At 36.3% G+C, this 18,407-nt stretch overlaps 1 protein-coding gene across 1 annotated transcript in view; it reads right to left on the bottom strand.

Annotated features, from left to right (window-relative positions):
• The window catches only part of NEGR1 (neuronal growth regulator 1), a 930,286-nt gene that overhangs the window by 186,009 nt on the left and 725,870 nt on the right, over positions 1-18,407 (bottom strand). Inside the window, exon 7 of the mRNA XM_082358652.1 lies at positions 5,896-6,047. Within this exon, the coding sequence (XP_082214778.1) occupies positions 5,896-6,047 (152 nt within the window). The remainder of the gene's footprint in view (positions 1-5,895; positions 6,048-18,407) is intronic.

The raw sequence follows: 18,407 nt of genomic DNA, 5'->3' as shown, positions 1-18,407 counted from the left end.
TCTCCTATAGTTTTTTTCCATAAATTTTGCTTTCCCCTTACTTGAAAAAGTATATACTCTCTACCTGAAGTAATTCTATTGATGAAGTTACTGACATCTCTGCTTAGAATTACAGCTCCTCTTACAATTACAGTCTAAAGCCTATAGGCCACGGAAGGCAAAAGAATTTAAGGTGATTTCATACTAAATCAAAGCCTTTCTTGCTTCTCTGGGACCCGAGAAAGATGTGAGGATAGAGGCTAAGAAACTAGAATGAGGGAGGCTTGCAAAAAAGCAAAAGCATGAGAAGTATGATTCACCAAAGACTAGGGTGCTGCATCTTTGCAGGTCAGGGAGTTGTTGATATACACCTGACCATTAGGCCTATTCATCAGAAAAGAAGCCCACATCAGGCCAGCTGATGAGGCATCACGGCAGATCATCAGTCTGTGTTCTTCCTTTCAGAGCCTAGCCTATAGAAAGTATTTAGTACACATGTCTCTATTTCTTCATCAACCTGTTAAATTGAATCTACTTATTTAAATTTAATCTGGCTTCTACTCCCAGTTTTCTACAGAAACTGCTTTGGCAAAGATCACCAGTAGCTGCCAATTGTCAGACAGTGGCTGATTTTCAGACTTTCTCTGGCCCGATGTAGCATTGGACACTGCTGACCCTCTCTCTTGCGGACAGGTCTACTCCCATGGCTTCCGTGGCACTGGTCCTCCTCTGGCATCTCCATCCACCCCGAATCCACATGCTTCTACAGGATGCTTCTCTTTCTCTCCTCACTCCTCAATGCTGATTTTACTTGGATTTCAGTCTTTGCTCATCTTTTCACTCCACATGGCCTTCATGAGAAATCTGATTTACTCTCAGAGTGGAAACTACCACGTCCATGCTGAGAGCTTCCAGATCATATCTCCATTCTGGACTTTATAAAGTACAGCTACCTATTGGACATTGCCTCCAACTGAGTGTGTCTGAAGTTAAAAACATTTCTCTTTTTCAATCTCCACCTTCTCCCCAAATATAAAATGGCTAATCCTCCTGTTATGTTCTAGCCTGGTTAATGTCTCCCAAACTAAACTTTGGCAGTTATCTAAATTCCCACAATTTCCTTCCCATTCTCTTCAGATTTGGTCATTAACTGCTCTGTCCTAATTATCTATCCCATCTCTGTTACTCTTTTTGTGCCGTTATCTTCTTATAAATCTAATACCTGGGTTTAGCCCTCCACATTGCCTAAGAAAGTGTTTCAGAAACTAAATCTGTTTATGTCCTTCCTTTATTAAAATGTTTCAGTGGCTCTTTAAAACCAGAAGGATAAAGTCCAAACTCATCTGCAGTCCTTTCTGTCCTAAGTCCACCAACTTGTCCAGCCTCATCTTCTCCCACCTTTTACTCTAACCATATTAAAATACTACCGTGTCTTCAAATGTATCAGATTGCTTCATACTGCCATGTCTTTACATGAGCTGTTCCATAAAGGAGTATTTTTCTTTCTCCCATTCCCACACCCAGGCTCAACCCAATCACATCCTTATTTCAAGGGTCTCCTCTATAGCTTGCCCTGAGTCATCAAGACTGAGTATATCATTCTTTCATCTGTGCCACTACATTGTGCTCATGATTGTTGTTGAATGTACTCTGCAAAGTTCTGCCTTTGAAAATAAGACAATGATGGATAAAATAATATTTTGAGTTGTAGCTTAGTTATAATTCATGTGGTGATATACCTACTCTAGATGACAGTCATTTCATGGCCCTCAAACTGGATTAAGAGGCTCTTCTCTGCCCTTGTATGCTACTGTTGACTATACTGCATTACAGTTATCTGTTTCTTGTACCTCTCCGCTCATTCACTTGAGAACTCTTTGAGGAAGTTCCCTTTCTATGAATACTTTTCTTTCCAACATCTAGCACAGTGCTTTGTACATTGTAGGCAGTCAATATATATATTTGATGAATGAATATTGCTATTGAATAAATGATCAGAGCCTCATAAGAGAACAATCGTTTTACTTCTGCCTTTACTCTTTAAATCTCCTAGATGTCTGAACCTCTATGCTGTGAACATCATATTTAACCTGGAATTAGTGCCATAAAGTCTGGTTCATGCACTGAGCATGGGATGAGGTTAAGTTATGAGCTAGAGTTGGGACATTATATCAAATTTGCATGCCTTCTCCCTGGCTTGCCAATGACAACTTACTTTCTAAACCCTCAGTAAGTACTGGACAGTCAGTCATCAAATAAGTTCAGCCATCTATATACAGTTTTTGAAAACAATTGGACTGAGTGTTCTTTGGGGATGTGATATAATAACAATGACTAACATTTATTCAATGCTTTCTTTGATCCAGGCTAAGTGTTAAGTGCTTTACATGCATCATCCCATTTAATTTTTATCCCGTAGGTGGGAGCTATTATTGCCCTCATTTTATAAGTGAAGTAACTGAATCTTTGGCATTTAGGTAACTTACTCAAAGTCTCAAAACTGTATGTGGTAGAACTGTGGTTCACATTATGACCTGCTTGTCTCCCTTTATGTGAAACACACACACACACACACACACACACACACACACACACATTTATTCACCAAAAAGTGCTACATTCCTTTTTGGATGGCCTTAGTTATGGCAGGACTCTAAACTGCAACTTCTTGCCGTTTACTTTCTTGGTGATCTGGAAAATGTAGGTTATTACAAATCAGGAGTAGACTGTAAAAGAGTCAGGATTTATCCTAAATAGTTATGGATGGGGACCTGATTCTCAGTGGATAGCACTCAATAGAGTTTTTGCTATGTATAAGCACTATACTAGGAAACTCACATTTATGATTACCTTCTCTTTGAGCATATTAACTATTCATGGATACAAATCATGAAAATATGATTTTTTTTTTTTTTACTCATGGCATGTTCCACATATCATCATGGACACATGTGGCAGACTCTTTGGAGCCTAACTCTTTTCTCCTGGATTAGAAGATGGGCGAGTTAGTTTTACACACTCCCTTGACTATAGGAAGGGCTGATAGTCAATAACAGATTTTTAAAAATTCTTTAGCAGGTCATAGGCTAATATTAGATCAGCTTAGGACTGGCCACTAGCTTTGGATCAGTTTAGAGGTTGAAGAACTTCCCATCCACAGACCTTGTGAATATACGACAGGAATTCTTATTAAGGGACACGTTGCTCTCCCCAACTAGCTTCATAAGAACTTTAAGAAAGCTGAAGATTTCAATGAAGACTTACAATGCCTGTGTTGGATAACTGTACCATTCCAAGGAGTTTTAAAATCCCATAAAAATGTGTGTTTAAATGTCTCTGAGTCTCATTTTAAATAATTTTTCAGTCAAACGTTAACCCCATTCATCTTTCATATTACTTAAATTTTATATCTGGTGTATGTTGCTTATTTCTAAACATTTATTAAAAAAGAGTTTTTATCTATTGAAGAATAGCACCCTAAATTATTTAAGTTCATAAAAACCCTAAGAAGGGCAAACATGTTACATGTAGAGGTATATCTTTCCAAAATATGTTGCAAATGATAAAATTTATCTCCATCGATGGTTTTATGTTTATCATAGTGAGAGACAGTGAAACATAGAAGTTAAAAGCTGAGGCTCTGAACCCAGACTGTCAGGATTCAGATTTTTGCTTTGTCACTTATTAACCATTTGACTTTGGTCAAGCTTTTAACTCTCTTCATCTTATTTTCCTTATCTGTAAGAAGGGAATTACAGAATTTACCTTTTTGGATTGTGTGAGTATTAAAGGAACAAATCCATATGAAGAGATTAGAATAGGATCTATTCTATAGTAAGCTCACAATAAGTGTTGTGATATTGCCTTGTATAGCTAGAGATTATAATACACATTCTACAGCTAAAACTCAGTTCATTCATTCATTTATTCACGATACATTCCATCACTTATTCAATGTTTAACTAATTCACTTATTCACTAAAGATTTGCTAATTGTCTATTAAATAGTAGACACTGTGCATAGCGATATGGGAGATAAAATGATTAATCAGATACTGATACTGTCTTCTCAACAAATATAATTTGGTGGAGAGATAAAAACTATACAAAAATAATTATTGTAAAAAATAGAAATGCTTAGTGCAATAAGAGTTTCAGCTGAGGTCATACAAGAGTTTTGAATATACAGATATTTCTTCAAACTTCAGGGCTGTGTTCAAAATTACAGACAAGATTTGCATGTCTTTCTTAACGAATTAATCAAATTGCACTAGTAATTCTTAGCACTTCTACCTACAGAAAGCCAGTGGCAAAGGAAGACGATTAGAGTCCATTCTGAAGATACCACATTTAGGAGCCTTTTCAGCAGTGCATTATATCCAGAGGACTGCACTAAGGTTGCCAGGGTAAAGCAAACAGATCAGTGATAATTGTTCCTAATTCGTCACAGTCATTAACGCTTCGGTTTTGAAAATCAGAGTGTGATTTAGAAATTTAAATAGCAAAAGTTAATGTGTTATTAAGCCTTAAATTTTTCTTTATTTTGTTTAATTCATTTACTCCTTCAGGTTCTTGAATATTTAAACCATTTAAAATATTAATAACATACCAAAAGAAGTATCAATATTTACATTAAATTGGAATTCATACTGTTCTATAATATTTTCAATGATATTATTCATAACTACACAAAATAAATAATCCTCATGGAAGAAACTTAAGCAAGTATATTATACTTTGGTTATTGCACAGCAAGCAATGCTTTTCTTTCAGAGTGCGGGATACTAAGAAATACTTCGTAATATTAAGCTGGAATAATAAATGATGTGATGTTTTAAAAGTACATACAGCACAAATCATTTTCAAATGATTATTTTCTATTAACAACCAACTGATATATTTTATTAACAACAGAGTTTCTTAAATCATGGTAATTCAAAGTTCATAAATCATGAAACTTCTTATTATAGTATGTTTTTAAACAGTAGGGATATTACATATCCCATTCCCCATTTCTGCAAAATAGAAATGATCATGTGTGTGATGAATTCACAGTATTTGCATTTTTCAGAGACAGCTTACTAACACAGGATGATAACATAAATATACATATGTCAGGTTACTATAAAAATATAAATTATCAAAGATCAGTATGGTTCAGATAACTTTGTGGAACTGAAAAGACACTGTATTCTCTATAGTTTTCTGTGAACATTTTGAGAAACACTCCACTTCAAAATCAGGAATATTTTATGATTGTAACAATTTGTTGGTTACTCAGCTTCTGAAAAGCACTAAAACTAATTGTAGGAGAAAACATTAACATATATTTCTTTCCCTTCCACTACTCCTTGTGTTTGCTCTTCTTTTTTCATTTCTAGTCCTTCGGAACTAAGACGCATTAGAAATAAAGTACTTATTTTAGTAAAACCTTAAGTTGTATTTCAAAATACACCTTTGAGTAAAAACATTATCTATATGGATAAAATATTTTGTCCATGATCATTTACTCACTATTTTATTTTGTTTGAAATTCTCACTACCTCAAGATAAATATCTAGAGGAAGCCAACCAAGAGTAAATTCAATCTAAATTAATCCATGCTGAAATATAACACATTTTTAAAAACAAAACAAAACAAAAACTAAATTCCACCAAACCAACTGTCTTCAGTCAGAAGACGTTTTTAGTGGATCCTATTATTTATGTAATTTTTCCCTTTTCTCAGATCTAAGATATTTTTCTAAGCACATATGGAATTCTATAGGGATTATAAAATTCTCCAACACCCAGATTATTTGGGGGCCAAATTTCCTGTGTACGGAAATTGTGTAAGGAACATGTCACATCAGGCTGAGCTCTACAGATAGGAGCCAAAAGGCCCTGGGAGCATTTTGGCAACCCTGTGTTACTTACGGTTGAGAGGCAGGCTCGCGTTGGTTGTGCCTAGCTTGTTAACAGCCACACAAGTATAGTTGCCGAAGTGCTCCTGTGTCACGTTGGTAACAGTGAGAATGGATCTTGTGCTAAAGTTCTGAATAATAATTCCTTGTTGGCCACTGAAGAGCCTAAAGGACAAAAATAAACTCTAGGTAAATACATGTTGTGAATACCATTTTTATCTTAGATGGGGTTGTCATGGCAACACATAGACAGCTTTGACCATGCTGCTGTTAGCATATAACATGATAATAGTGCAATTATATTTCCTTACAGTAGTAGATATTGGGGAAGAGAGGTTATATGACAGCGGTAGACTGTTCCCATGGGATTAGTTGTGCTATATAACAAACCAAGCTTAGATAGCCACATGTCCTATTCATACATTGACTTGTATTTTAGAAAAGTAAACACACTACAGCAATGGTATCTCAACTGTTAAAGTCAAGAAAAAGTAAAGGGAATTAAATATAACGATTCCATTAAAAACACAAACTCATGATTTCTAAAAAGTTGGCTAGAATATGTCTAGGCCATTTCAGATGATATTATTGGGTAACTTTCATGAAAGTTAATCCTACAACTGTGGTGGGATGGTTCAGAGTCCAGGGTCAACAACACTTACTGCTACTTTGTAGATATAACCCAGACAGATGACTTGCTGTTAAACCTAGAAAAAGCCCGCAGTATAATACCGAGGATCGTATTTACAGTTGAGTCTTAACTTTGCCACACTTTACTAATGTGCTTTGGAAAGTCCTTTAACCTTTCTGGGCCTCCATATAGGATTCAGTTTTACCTGATTCCACCCTGACTACTCAACATTCTCTCTCCAGACTTACCAGCAGAGGCCCTTACTCTCAGATAGGCTGGCATAGCTCTACCGTTTTCAATGCTTGACATTCTCGCTTCTGCTTCACTCTTTTCCTGAATCTTCCCCCAATGGTCACCATTCCCTTTTATCTCTGAGAACCAGATCCTTCCCTCCTCATTTAAGTCTGACCTATGTCCTATCTCTCCTACTCTACTGCTTCTTAAATGACTCTCCTCTCTCTCTGTCTCTGCCTCTTGCTCTACATGTTGCTCTCCAAATTGTTGTAGAATTTATAAAACCGAAACCATATTCTTGCGTTGTTCTCTCTAGCAGCTTCCATACATACGAGTCTACCCAAATAAACTGAATTGTTTTAAATTTCTCAAAAGGCAAGGCCATATGGACATACTTCATTTTATATTTGAGTTCTACATAGCACTTTAATAGTGGTATCTTGGGTATATAATACATAGTTCATAGGTCAATGGAGTTCGGGTGACATCCCCACAATACAGGGATTGTTAAGTCCCCTTCAGTGGCCCTGTCAAAAAATTCTCTCTCTAAATATGAATTCTGCTATAACGAGATGCCAACCAAATAATAACTTCTCCCTAAGTAACCCCAAAGTTTATTGTGAAAGAAATGTGCTGATCACAATATGGGATATGTAAGCTCATAGCTCAAATGGCAGTTAGCTTTTCTTCTTTAATGTGTTCAAGTCTTAGTTCTAAGTATTTCTTTAATCATGAAGATGCTAATAAATGGTGTTCCCCTGAGAGTTTAGGTTGAACTCCTTTGCATGATGTTATGTGACTTGCATCTGAATTTAGATAAAATATACTGTAGTTAAATGCAGATTAAAATAAGCAACCATGCTTGATTACTCTGGGAATTATTTATATTTCATGTAATAGCTGAATTTGGCTTATCCAAAACTCAAACTTTAATCAGATTAATAAAACGTTGAGTTGAATAAATAATAAAAAACTTTAACTTGAGCAATAAACCTAATGACCTCCAACTCTGACACAAGAAAACAGGTTATCAAATATCAAGGATATGACCGTTTTTAGTCATCTGTCTCATATTGCAAATCTATCAATATTTATGCTAAAACCCCACAATGGTTATTGCCTATTTTTCTGCATCACATCAATACATTTATTTTTAACCAATTAGTATATGTTATGTATAAAAATTCACAGCTTCATTGTCCTGCAAGCTTCAGCATTATGGCTTAAATCAATTCGCCCATGTCTCTGCTATGGCTACATTCTCCAGAGGACTCAGCAACTCCCTAGACTATTAAATCCCTTTTGTGCCCCATCTCCCAAAACCAAGATTCATTTTGCTACTAAAGAATTGAGAAAAGATTAGTTAGGGTCTTCATTTGGCTAGACTCTGGGGAGGAAATATCAAGGGAGTATAATCAGTTACTTCACGGCACTGTTTGCTTATGTTCCTTATGGCTGTCGTTCTGAGTTGGGTGTCAATTCTCTGCCCTTTAACGTATCTGAAGGCAAGCCCCAGATGGTGCTAAATCATGCAGTGTATCCATGCTCTGTGCGTGCAGGCCCATTTCTGGCCCGTGCCCAGCAGTGTTATGTGCATTCTTACCAGAGTGGCACATCAGTCACACTTTAGCGTCAGCAACACCTGCTGCTCCGATCAGCCTGGCAGGTGATTATGGTCAATAAAAAAAGGAAAGCATCTTCTCTGGGGGAATGTTCTTCCTCTAGAGGACGTTATCTCTCTGAGATGACTGGAATAGTCCAAAGCTTCCTTTCTTCCATAGTTGGGAGTTTTAGAAGTACTGACTCATCAAGCACCATTTAAGAACCTGTCTTCACCTCGTAGATGACTGGGGCAGCCTTTCCAAAGCTGACATTGAGGGAGAGAGACTTCTGAGATGATGTATATCTCCGGAGGGTGTATTTCTGTGATTTTCCTACAGGGATCCTGGGGGTAGTGGTAGATGGAAGGCGTCTCAACTATTTAAACCAACTCTGAAAATAGTCATTACTTACTACAAAGATGAGTTCTATACTAGGTGATTAGGGGCTAAGCTGGACAACACATAATCTTTGAAGAGCTTTCAAGAAGAATCAGATATATAAACAGGTGTTTACAACAGTGGGTGGTTTAGTCACTGTGGGGACCCTTTTAAGATGAATACATCTACCCTTAGGTATTAGATCCAAAAAAATTGAACCATGCCTAGAAGTCCCATCATGTATCACCCTAATGTAATTTCACTCCTTGACTAAAAACAAATAAGAAAAGAGCTCTTTAACTGATGATGCTTTTTTTATGAAACAGACTTATCCTAATACGTTTGGATATAATTATATTTTCTGAAAAGAAAATCATTCTTTTTTTTATCAAACATGTATTTGACACATTGAATTGTTATTCTGTGTTAAAGAAAATCCTTGATAGGCTTCAAGCATGTGCACATGAGTCTATTCACAGGATGACCCTCGTCCCACTGGATTTTTCATATTTATCCCAGACTTGCTTGAAACCAGACTTCCTTGCATCAGTGATGTGAAATCTGAAAGTGACAACTCAAGCAATAGTTCACAACACACCCTGCAATGAAACCAGGGAACTAAATCCAGAATATTGCCTTTTTAGGAGTTCATTCTCTCTTTTCCTAAATACTTAACTCTTTCAAGCTATAAAAGAATGGTTCTTATACTGACTTAGATTATAGAATGAGAGATGTTTTCTTACAGTCCCTACCCTCAAAAAGAGAGAAACAAATTCTAATAAGCTAGGAATGAAATATGGCATTCCTTTCCTCAGAAGGAGATCAGCAGCCTATGGTGGTTGCTTAGAAATGCCTGGTCATTTTTATTTTTTGCATTTTTACCATTCAGTGGACCCCACGTATATAAGATTCTTCTATTACTGTGGACTCTGCTGTCCTCTACCCTCTGCCACCAATAGGAGTTTGTTCCAAACCACTATGATCTGACTGTGTCCTCCCAAAATTCATACATTAAAATCCTAAGTCCCAAAGACAATGGGGTGAGTAGGTGGGGTCTTTGTGAGGTGCTTAAAAGTCATGAAGGTGGAACCTTCATGGTTGAGATTAGTACTTTATAAAAAAGGCTCCAGAGAGAGCCCTAGCTTCTTCTGCCATATGAGGATACAATGAAAAGTCTGGGACCCAAAAGAGGACCCTCACTGGACCATGTTGGCACCCTGATCTTGGACTTTCAGCCTCCAGAACTGTGAGATAAATTTCTTTTGTTTATAAGCTACTCAGTCTGTGGTATTTTGTTATAGTAGCTCAAATGGACTAGGACACATACTGAATACCATCGCCCTCCCTCTTCTTTCTTCTGTCTTTTGCTAATGTCTCATAAATCTGTGCACTGCAAGCTATTTGCTTTGCCAGCAGATGCAGCCATCTCATAACTGACATAGCCTGACCAATGAACTAGTTCGGAATTAGAATAGTTCTTTATATTTTTTAGTGTCAGTCAGAAGCACCACATGGAAAACATACTAATAATGACGGTACTTCTATTTCTGACACATGAAATGTTAACAAGCTTCACAATCATAACCTCTCTTAGGCAGTAGCTATCTAGGATGGCGACAACATAACAACAGCAAAACTGACCACATAGCCATTGGCACTGATTGTTGAGGGTGCAAAAATAAATGGAGCAGCTAAACCTGACCTCATTCATTTTCTATATAAATCCAGCCTCACTACACATTTTGGGACTATTGTTTATTATCTGCTTTCCCAGATCAGGAGTAACAATAGATATTTCTAGATAAACAAACTTTCAGGTGCAAATAGTCACAGAAAAACTTCATTGTTGGTATAGGAAACATGTGTGTGTCAGACAACAACACTTAAAATATTAAAATAAGGAGTGGGAGAGGTGTTCTTGAATGATAATAGATCTTTTATCAGATTAGAATTGCAAAAGAATATGATAATAATATATCATGTTGTACAACTGGATAAGATGAATACAGTCTTATTAATTGATCTTTGGGTGGTAGCATAGGAAAGATGGAAGACAGTAGGGGAAGGTAAGTAGTTCTGGAGTCATAAGAGTTATATTTACAAAGAAAAGGAATGTTACTTCCAGCAATAGATTTCAGGCTTGTGGGAGTTCCAAGAAGTAGTATGAACTAAAGATATAAGTCAAAAAAAGAGCTTTAGAAAAAGTCATGGGTGATGTTAAGAACTCTGGTATGGTCTTAATGGAAATGAAGTTTAATTTAGTCATCAAATGATGATTAAATGCCTCTTATACTTGATTTAGGAACCAAAGGAAAAAAAGACAAATATGACACAGTTACTATCTAAAGGGCCTTAGCTATACCTGAAAATCTGAAGATGACACTGAGGTGGCATATAGGTCTTTGCACGGCACACCTTATAATGCCTCTCTCAGTGATAAAGTTCCAGCTTAGGTATATATTTGGCTTTGAATTCATGACTGTATTTCTAGTCTTTTCAGTGTGAGCAGGAATGCTTTATGTATGTGGAAAATGTTAGCTATTCTCAACACATTTATGACTGAAGTAATCTAACATAAAAATTGCAACATTGTACAAAAAAAGTTTAGTGTTAAAGAGTGTGGGAAACTGACATTTAAGCATTTTCAAATGTATATCAACTAATCTTCATAGCAATCCTAGGAGGTAAGCATTATTAGTCCCATTTTACAGATAAGAAAAAAAAGAAATTTAGAAAAATTAAGTAAATTTATTTTCTACCATCTGATAAGTGGTAGAACCAAAATTCAAATCCAGGTCTTCTGACTACGGGTATCCTCCCAAAGTAGCAATTGATATACTCAGATCACCAAGTAGAAACCAGGATATTGTATTTGAGTTTGGAGAGACAAGTCAGAAATCATGGGTGGTTGAAGGAAATCAAGTTAAACCAGGGAATAAAACCAGTGGCGCTAAATAACCGAGTGCTATGTGGCATTCATGCCAGGAATGCCAGGTTCAATCCATGAGGTGAAACTAATGGGGTAGAAAGTCAAACAAAAATGTAGGGTCCAGTTCAGCCAGCTGTCTGGAGATTTCCCTGGACTCGAGGCCTTTTAACTATCTATTATGGGCTTAACTCTGCCCATCAGTGCAGCATCTTACAGCAGGTGTCTTTAGCCTCCGATGGAGTAAGCCTTTCAGGCTACTCACAGTCCCAAGATGAGAAGCATGAAGTGGGCTTTCACCTCCCTCCTCAGGCTACCTTCCTTGACACACACACACACACACACACACACCCCTTCAGCATCAATTCTCGTTTGTTTTTCTTCCCCTAGGTTCACTAAATTTGGGTGGTAGTAAATCTCTCCCCACAGTGTATATGCATGCTATATCAAGAATGACAGAAAAGGGCTTCCCTGGTGGCGCAGTGGTGAAGAATCCGCCTGCCAATGCAGGGGACACGGGTTCGAGCCCTAGTCCGGGAAGATCCCACATGCCGCGGAGCAACTAAGCCCATGCACCACAACTACTGAGCCTGCGCTCTAGAGCCCACGAGCCACAACTACTGAGCTCGCATGCTGCAACTACTGAAGCCCGCGTGCCTAGAGCCCGTGCCCCGCAACAAGAGAAGCCACCGCAATGAGAAGCCTACGCACCGCAACCAAGAGTAGCCCCCACTCACCACAACCAGAGAAAGCCCGCGCACAGCAACAAAGGCCCAACGCAGCCAAAAATAAATAAATTAAATAAAATAAATTAAAAAAAAAAAAGAATGACAGAAAAAAATAAAACCTAGAGAAGTGTCAAGAATGCAATATTTTTAAGTCCAGAATTGTCTCTAAAGTCCAAATTCTAGTGATGCTATGGAGTTACTGGGTTCTCTCTGACTTGGTCAAATCACCATTATAACATCAAATACGTCTCTCTGTAACACCATTTCAGTTGTAAGTTTTCATATATTTGTGTGACTTTTGATTATGTTCTATATTCCCCATTAGAGTGTAACTCCATTCAGTCAAGGATCCTGGTTGGTTTTGTTATTCATTGTATTCTAAATATGTAGCAGAGCGCTGGGCACTTAATAGTTACACAGTAAGTAATTATTGCGTGTTCTACTGAATGAATTATGTTTTTACATATTTTTAATGCCTAGTTTTTTCATCTGTGAAATGGGATAAATGAAGCCAATCTCAAAGTGTTGATGTAAGAATGTTTTTTAAACGTATAAAATTTAATATCTATGCATATATATATATATACATATATATATATATATATATATATACACGTATATATCAAATGCAGTAGGCACTAGATATATGATAGGTGTTATTATTGTTCAATGATAGGGTCTGTTTCTTAGAACGGATACATTTCCTCTCAGAGGGCAGGAAAATATTAAAATATTGAGCATACAGGAAATTATTTTTAAAGAAAAGATCTAGGAGAGTGACTGAAAGGATCATGGCATCATGATTTCAAGATGTGCCAAACTCAGTATCAGTTACATGCACATTATCAACCTCATCTAGGCTTTTCACAGATGTGCAAGGTAAATTAAAAAAAAAAAAAAGTAAAAAGAGGGAGGAGTAGGAACTGCTAGAAACCAGTGAGAAATGAAAATTTATGTGAACATGCTGCTATAGCAACCTATTGGTTTACTGTATTGCTTGGCACTTAAGGCTCAAAAACAATGTACCATTTATTCCCAGGAACAGACTGAAGAATATCATGCATCACTGTCTTAGCCCCAAGGGGTATCTATCTTTAGTTGTACATTTGAATAAATTAATGTTATTATAATATGTTAGGACATTTTAATGATTTTAGACTTTATTAGCCTATTTAAAATGTATGTCTTATTTATTTTATGAATTTTAATGAAATTAATAATTTTAGATTAGAGACCTTTGGGCTGCCTTACTTGTGACAGATTGATTTGCACAGGGAGGATATTGCCTTTTAACCCTACATCAAATAAACAAAGGCTACAGTGCAGGTGTCAATCTCCCTGACTGCAGAGAGTCCTGTATCCCTGACAACCTGGCCTTTGACTAGATTTCTCCTCTCTGCTTGAACTGCTTTTCTAATATCAATGTGCCCATGATTTTAATGTCAAATTTCATCCCACAATATACCAACACAACCACTTTGCAGAGACCACGTTCACAAAGAAATCCTGGGAAGTCAGAATTGAGCAACGGATACCAGCTTCTCTTCTGTAATCACACATCGGGTTTACAGTGTTCCTCAGTCTAAGGGGATGATGCAATTCTACTAATATTCTCTTATCAATTTGAAAGTGTATCAGAATAAGAATGGCTCTACTTTATCAACATGAAAAGGCCACAATGTTTTCTTGCAAGAGAGTGTGTTCCAAACACCATGTTAGATGCTGTGAACATGAGGGTCAACACGGCATCTTTGTGCTTTGACAGAGGTGAGCAAACAGGAGTACATCTGGAGAACTTCCTCTTCTAGGAGAAAACGCTCAGGGTATTTTCTGAGAGAAGGTGACATCTGAATTGAGACTAAAGGCCTAGTGGAAGGCAGCCAGTCAAAGGTAGCCAGGGTCGGGGTATGTGTGGAAGGGGCTTATAAGCAAAGCGGCCAACATATGAAGAGGCTTGAAAGACAGAGATCATGTCACAGTTTGGGAATTAAATATTTCAGGATGGCTAAACCCCTATTGTGAGACAGCAGAATGGCAAGTTTCATAGCCAGAGAGGTCAACAGGCGCTAGAACACAAAGGCCTCCTATGCCATGCTGTGCTGTTAGGACTTGATTCTAGGGACAATCAGAAACCACTGAAGGATTCAAGGACCAAGTGACAAGATCAAATATTTATTTTGGAAATATCGCTATGAACATTAAGAACACAACCAAAATCCTGTTTGCTGGTGGACTGTGTATCCAGTATTAACACCCGATTTCAGAATGTCCCAAACCAAACTCAGCACTCAGATCTCTTCCAAATCTCTTTTCCTGTGTTCCCAGCCTCAGCTAATAATTCCAAGATAGAAAACTTGGAATTACCTTCAAATTGTCCTTTCCTTGTATTTAATCAGACACTGAAACATACAAATACTACCTTTTCTCTCTCTTGCTTTTAAACTGCACAACCAATACCCTAGTTTAAGCCATATTTTATATCTTTCCCATCCATTCCTCCCAACTGCTTCCAGAAACATTTTGTGAAGATGGGGAGTAGATCATTTTACTATTCTTGCAAAGCCCTCCAATGGCTTCCCAATGCCTATGGAATCCAGCCCAAATGTCTTATCATGACATTTAAGATCCCTCAAGTCTTGCCCTAAGAGACCTTTCTAAATCTACCTTCTATTACACCATATTTCACATCCTGTACCCCAGAGTATAAAAAACTCTCCACACAATGCTCAGATGAATTGACCGCATTCTTTTCTTGCTAATGATTATTCTGCACCCCTTGCGATATTTGGAAATACTATTCATTCTTTGGTGTCCAGCACAAAAGCTACCTTTTCCCTGAAGCACTTGTTAATGCTCTGATTTGAGTTGAATGGACCCTGGCTGTGTACTTTCAAGGACTTAGGATTCCCCTTAGGGTTTTCTTAGTACTTATTTCATCTTGGTGATTTTTGTAGATGCTCCCATTTGTTTCAGATATTTACCCTTTATCATCTTGGCCTCGGATGACCAAGTCATCACAGGGGTGATGGAGTTGTATTGATAAGACTTTGGTTGTAAGAAGGAGTGAAATATCATCAGGATGAAATTAATAAACTAATAAACAAACAAGCAAATACATAATAATGAGATAACATTAGAAATGCAAGTTCTTTCAACACAGGAACTTATTTCCTTTTCAAATTTTGCAAATTATCTCACAGATAAGTGCCCAATGAGAAGAAGTAAAATCTCAGGTCATCAGGGAAGATCATTTTTAACATGGGGTGGCAATGAGGTTATTTCTAGTACCATTCTAAATCAAAATATGTAACTGCTACTCTTATAATAACGGCCTTGCAAATGAGAGGATGAAAGGGGTGATGGCCAGGGGGGTGTGCGTGTGCATGTTCGTGTGCGTGTGTGTGTGTGTGTGTAGAGAATTATAATTCTAGTCTCTCCCTAATAATCAAAATTGTGGTATAAAATCTAGAAGAGGGATATCTTGACACAAGAGTCAGAAAATTAGGGGTTTTAAAATTTTTTTAAATTTTTTATTTATTTATTTATTTTTGAATTTTTGAATTTTATTTTATTTATTTTTTATACAGTTATCTATTTTATACATATGTTAGGTTTTTTTTGTTTTTTAAATCACTTTATTGAGGTATAATTGATGTATATGAAGTTGTACATATTTTATATATACAACTCAATGAGTTTGGGAATTAGTATACACCGGTGAAACCATCAATATCAAGACCATAAACATATCCATCACCTCCCAAGTTTTCCTTGAAATTAGATTTTACTTCCCATTCTGTACGTCCCTTCAACAAATTATTTTACCTTTATGAGATAGCATTTTTCTCAGGCATAATCTAGTTAGAATTTTGCAAGAAATGGGTAAGTTAGTATATTAAGTTACATAATATGTGTTGTAAGACTGCAAAGTCAGCATATAGGGTAAAAGTTGCATGTCATTAAAACTGCCCTTGACAATTCCGTAAACTTCCTTACTTTAAACTAACGTACTTTACAAGCGTCTCCAAAATGGAGGGCAAGTACTTCAAGGTGGGTACAAAGTGATCTGTTGGAGTATGAGAAAAAAATAATAAAATGTCCATTTATGTTGCATTTGTATCTCATCTTTTAAATTTTATCTGTTGTCGGTCATTTAATGTAAGCAATACACCAGTTCAGACATGCATATACATAATTTACAAATAAGTATGCGTATATTGTTAGTTTTGCTAAGTTTCAAATTTTACTCATAGGGATATATGTTCCAAAAATGTTGTGGACCACAGCTTTACATCATTCTCCATGGTTGGGCACTGGATGAAATAGTTGCTTTTTGTTTTAGAACCATGTTATATTAGATACCTATTTTCCACCTGAGAATCTCACTTAGAATGGAGAGATACACTATCAGAGGCAAATGGGAATGAAGCATGATTGAAGTTGTAGCAAGGAATATGTCTCCTATTGTACATCTTTAGAGTAGCAAGTCCATGTCATTTAAATTGTTACTATTATGTATTTATCTCTTTCTCTTTTTCTCTCTTATGTAGCACCCAAAGCTTGAAGAGTTGACTCTACTGTAAGTGAAATGTAAAAACACGCACATTTTGCTAAACTATCAAATATAAAAATGCTTTGAAAATCATAACGGGTTATACAAATGTGATGTATTCATAACTGTGACACACATAAATTAAATGAGAAAACAGCAAAGAAAAAGGATCTTTGAAGATACAGAGAAATATTTTAACTCATTTTTCTGGTCCCCTTGAAAATAAAAGAAGGAAAGAAGACCCTCCCTCTTACATGCATTCATCAAAGTGAATAACTCAGATGAAATTTATGGCCCATCTAGATGATCCAGTAGTAAATAATCTAGAATAGGAAAAAGGAGAGGAAAGGTCACTCCACTTCATTATGATTTCTCAAGTTCACCTTACCTCTGTAAAGCCAACAGTAAAAAATCATCATTCCCTAAAATGAAAACCTAACCTGATTGAAAAAGGTCATCATACTTCTGTGTAATGTGAACCTGGCATACTCTACCTGGTTGATTTTAGGCATTCTTCTGTCCATTCAGTGATACCTGTATACATTTTGTGACATGTGCATGCATGTTTTATGCACATAGATAATAAATCCTTTACAACAGGCAATAAGGTAATGCTCATCATATTTCCTCTGAAGCAGTGGTGTAGACTGAACCATTAACAGGATTCTGAAGTGAGAAGTGTGCTGACATGTTATTTGTTGTAAAGAATGACAAAAATTCATAGACTAAATTTGAAATTCATTCTTAAAAAGTCAAAATATTATAAGTTCTCATCATACAATATAAAATATTCAATTTTTAGATACATGTTTGTTTTTTAACTGATATATTGATCATTTTAATGTTTTACAACATATTTGTTTTTCACTTATGGACGAAATTTGTATTTACCTATTTGTAACATTTGTATCCTTACCTTAAATTATAACAGAGAATTAAGAAAGAAACCCTGTTGTGACTAAAGAATTCTAAAAAGACATTGCTACAATTGTCCATTTGCCTAAAAATAGGCAAAGTGAATAAAGTATGTAGTATTTTATAAGACTGGAGCAGTTAAACTCATCATAAAAAATAAGAAGGCATGTCTTTCTAGGTTGCAGGCTTGGATTTGAGGAAAGCTAAAAAAAATAGGAGGGAATTCAACTAAGTAAGCAAATAATAAAATTCTGATCTAAGACAAGATGGTAATACCATCTCCACAAAGTGATACAAAACCTATGTTTTTGCAATACCAATTTAAACGTTAGTCCATTAAAATTTAGTTTATGTTTTTGGTCTTAATCCTAAGTGAATGTACTGTTCTCAAGCTATAGATGAACTTAATTTCATGTTATCAAAGACATTATTTACTGAGCCTATTCTGAAGTGTCCTTTCACTGCATATAAGGAGTGTATTTCTTTTTATCAGTCTTCTCTGTTATTAAGAAAATAAGTTTAAATTTTTGGCTCTCCGTGCAATTGAACTCTGAACTTTT

Source organism: Balaenoptera borealis, assembly GCF_965194805.1.
Source record: "Balaenoptera borealis genome assembly, chromosome: 1".
In the NCBI taxonomy this organism is placed as follows: domain Eukaryota; kingdom Metazoa; phylum Chordata; class Mammalia; order Artiodactyla; family Balaenopteridae; genus Balaenoptera; species Balaenoptera borealis.
This window is presented reverse-complemented; position numbering and strand designations above follow the sequence as displayed.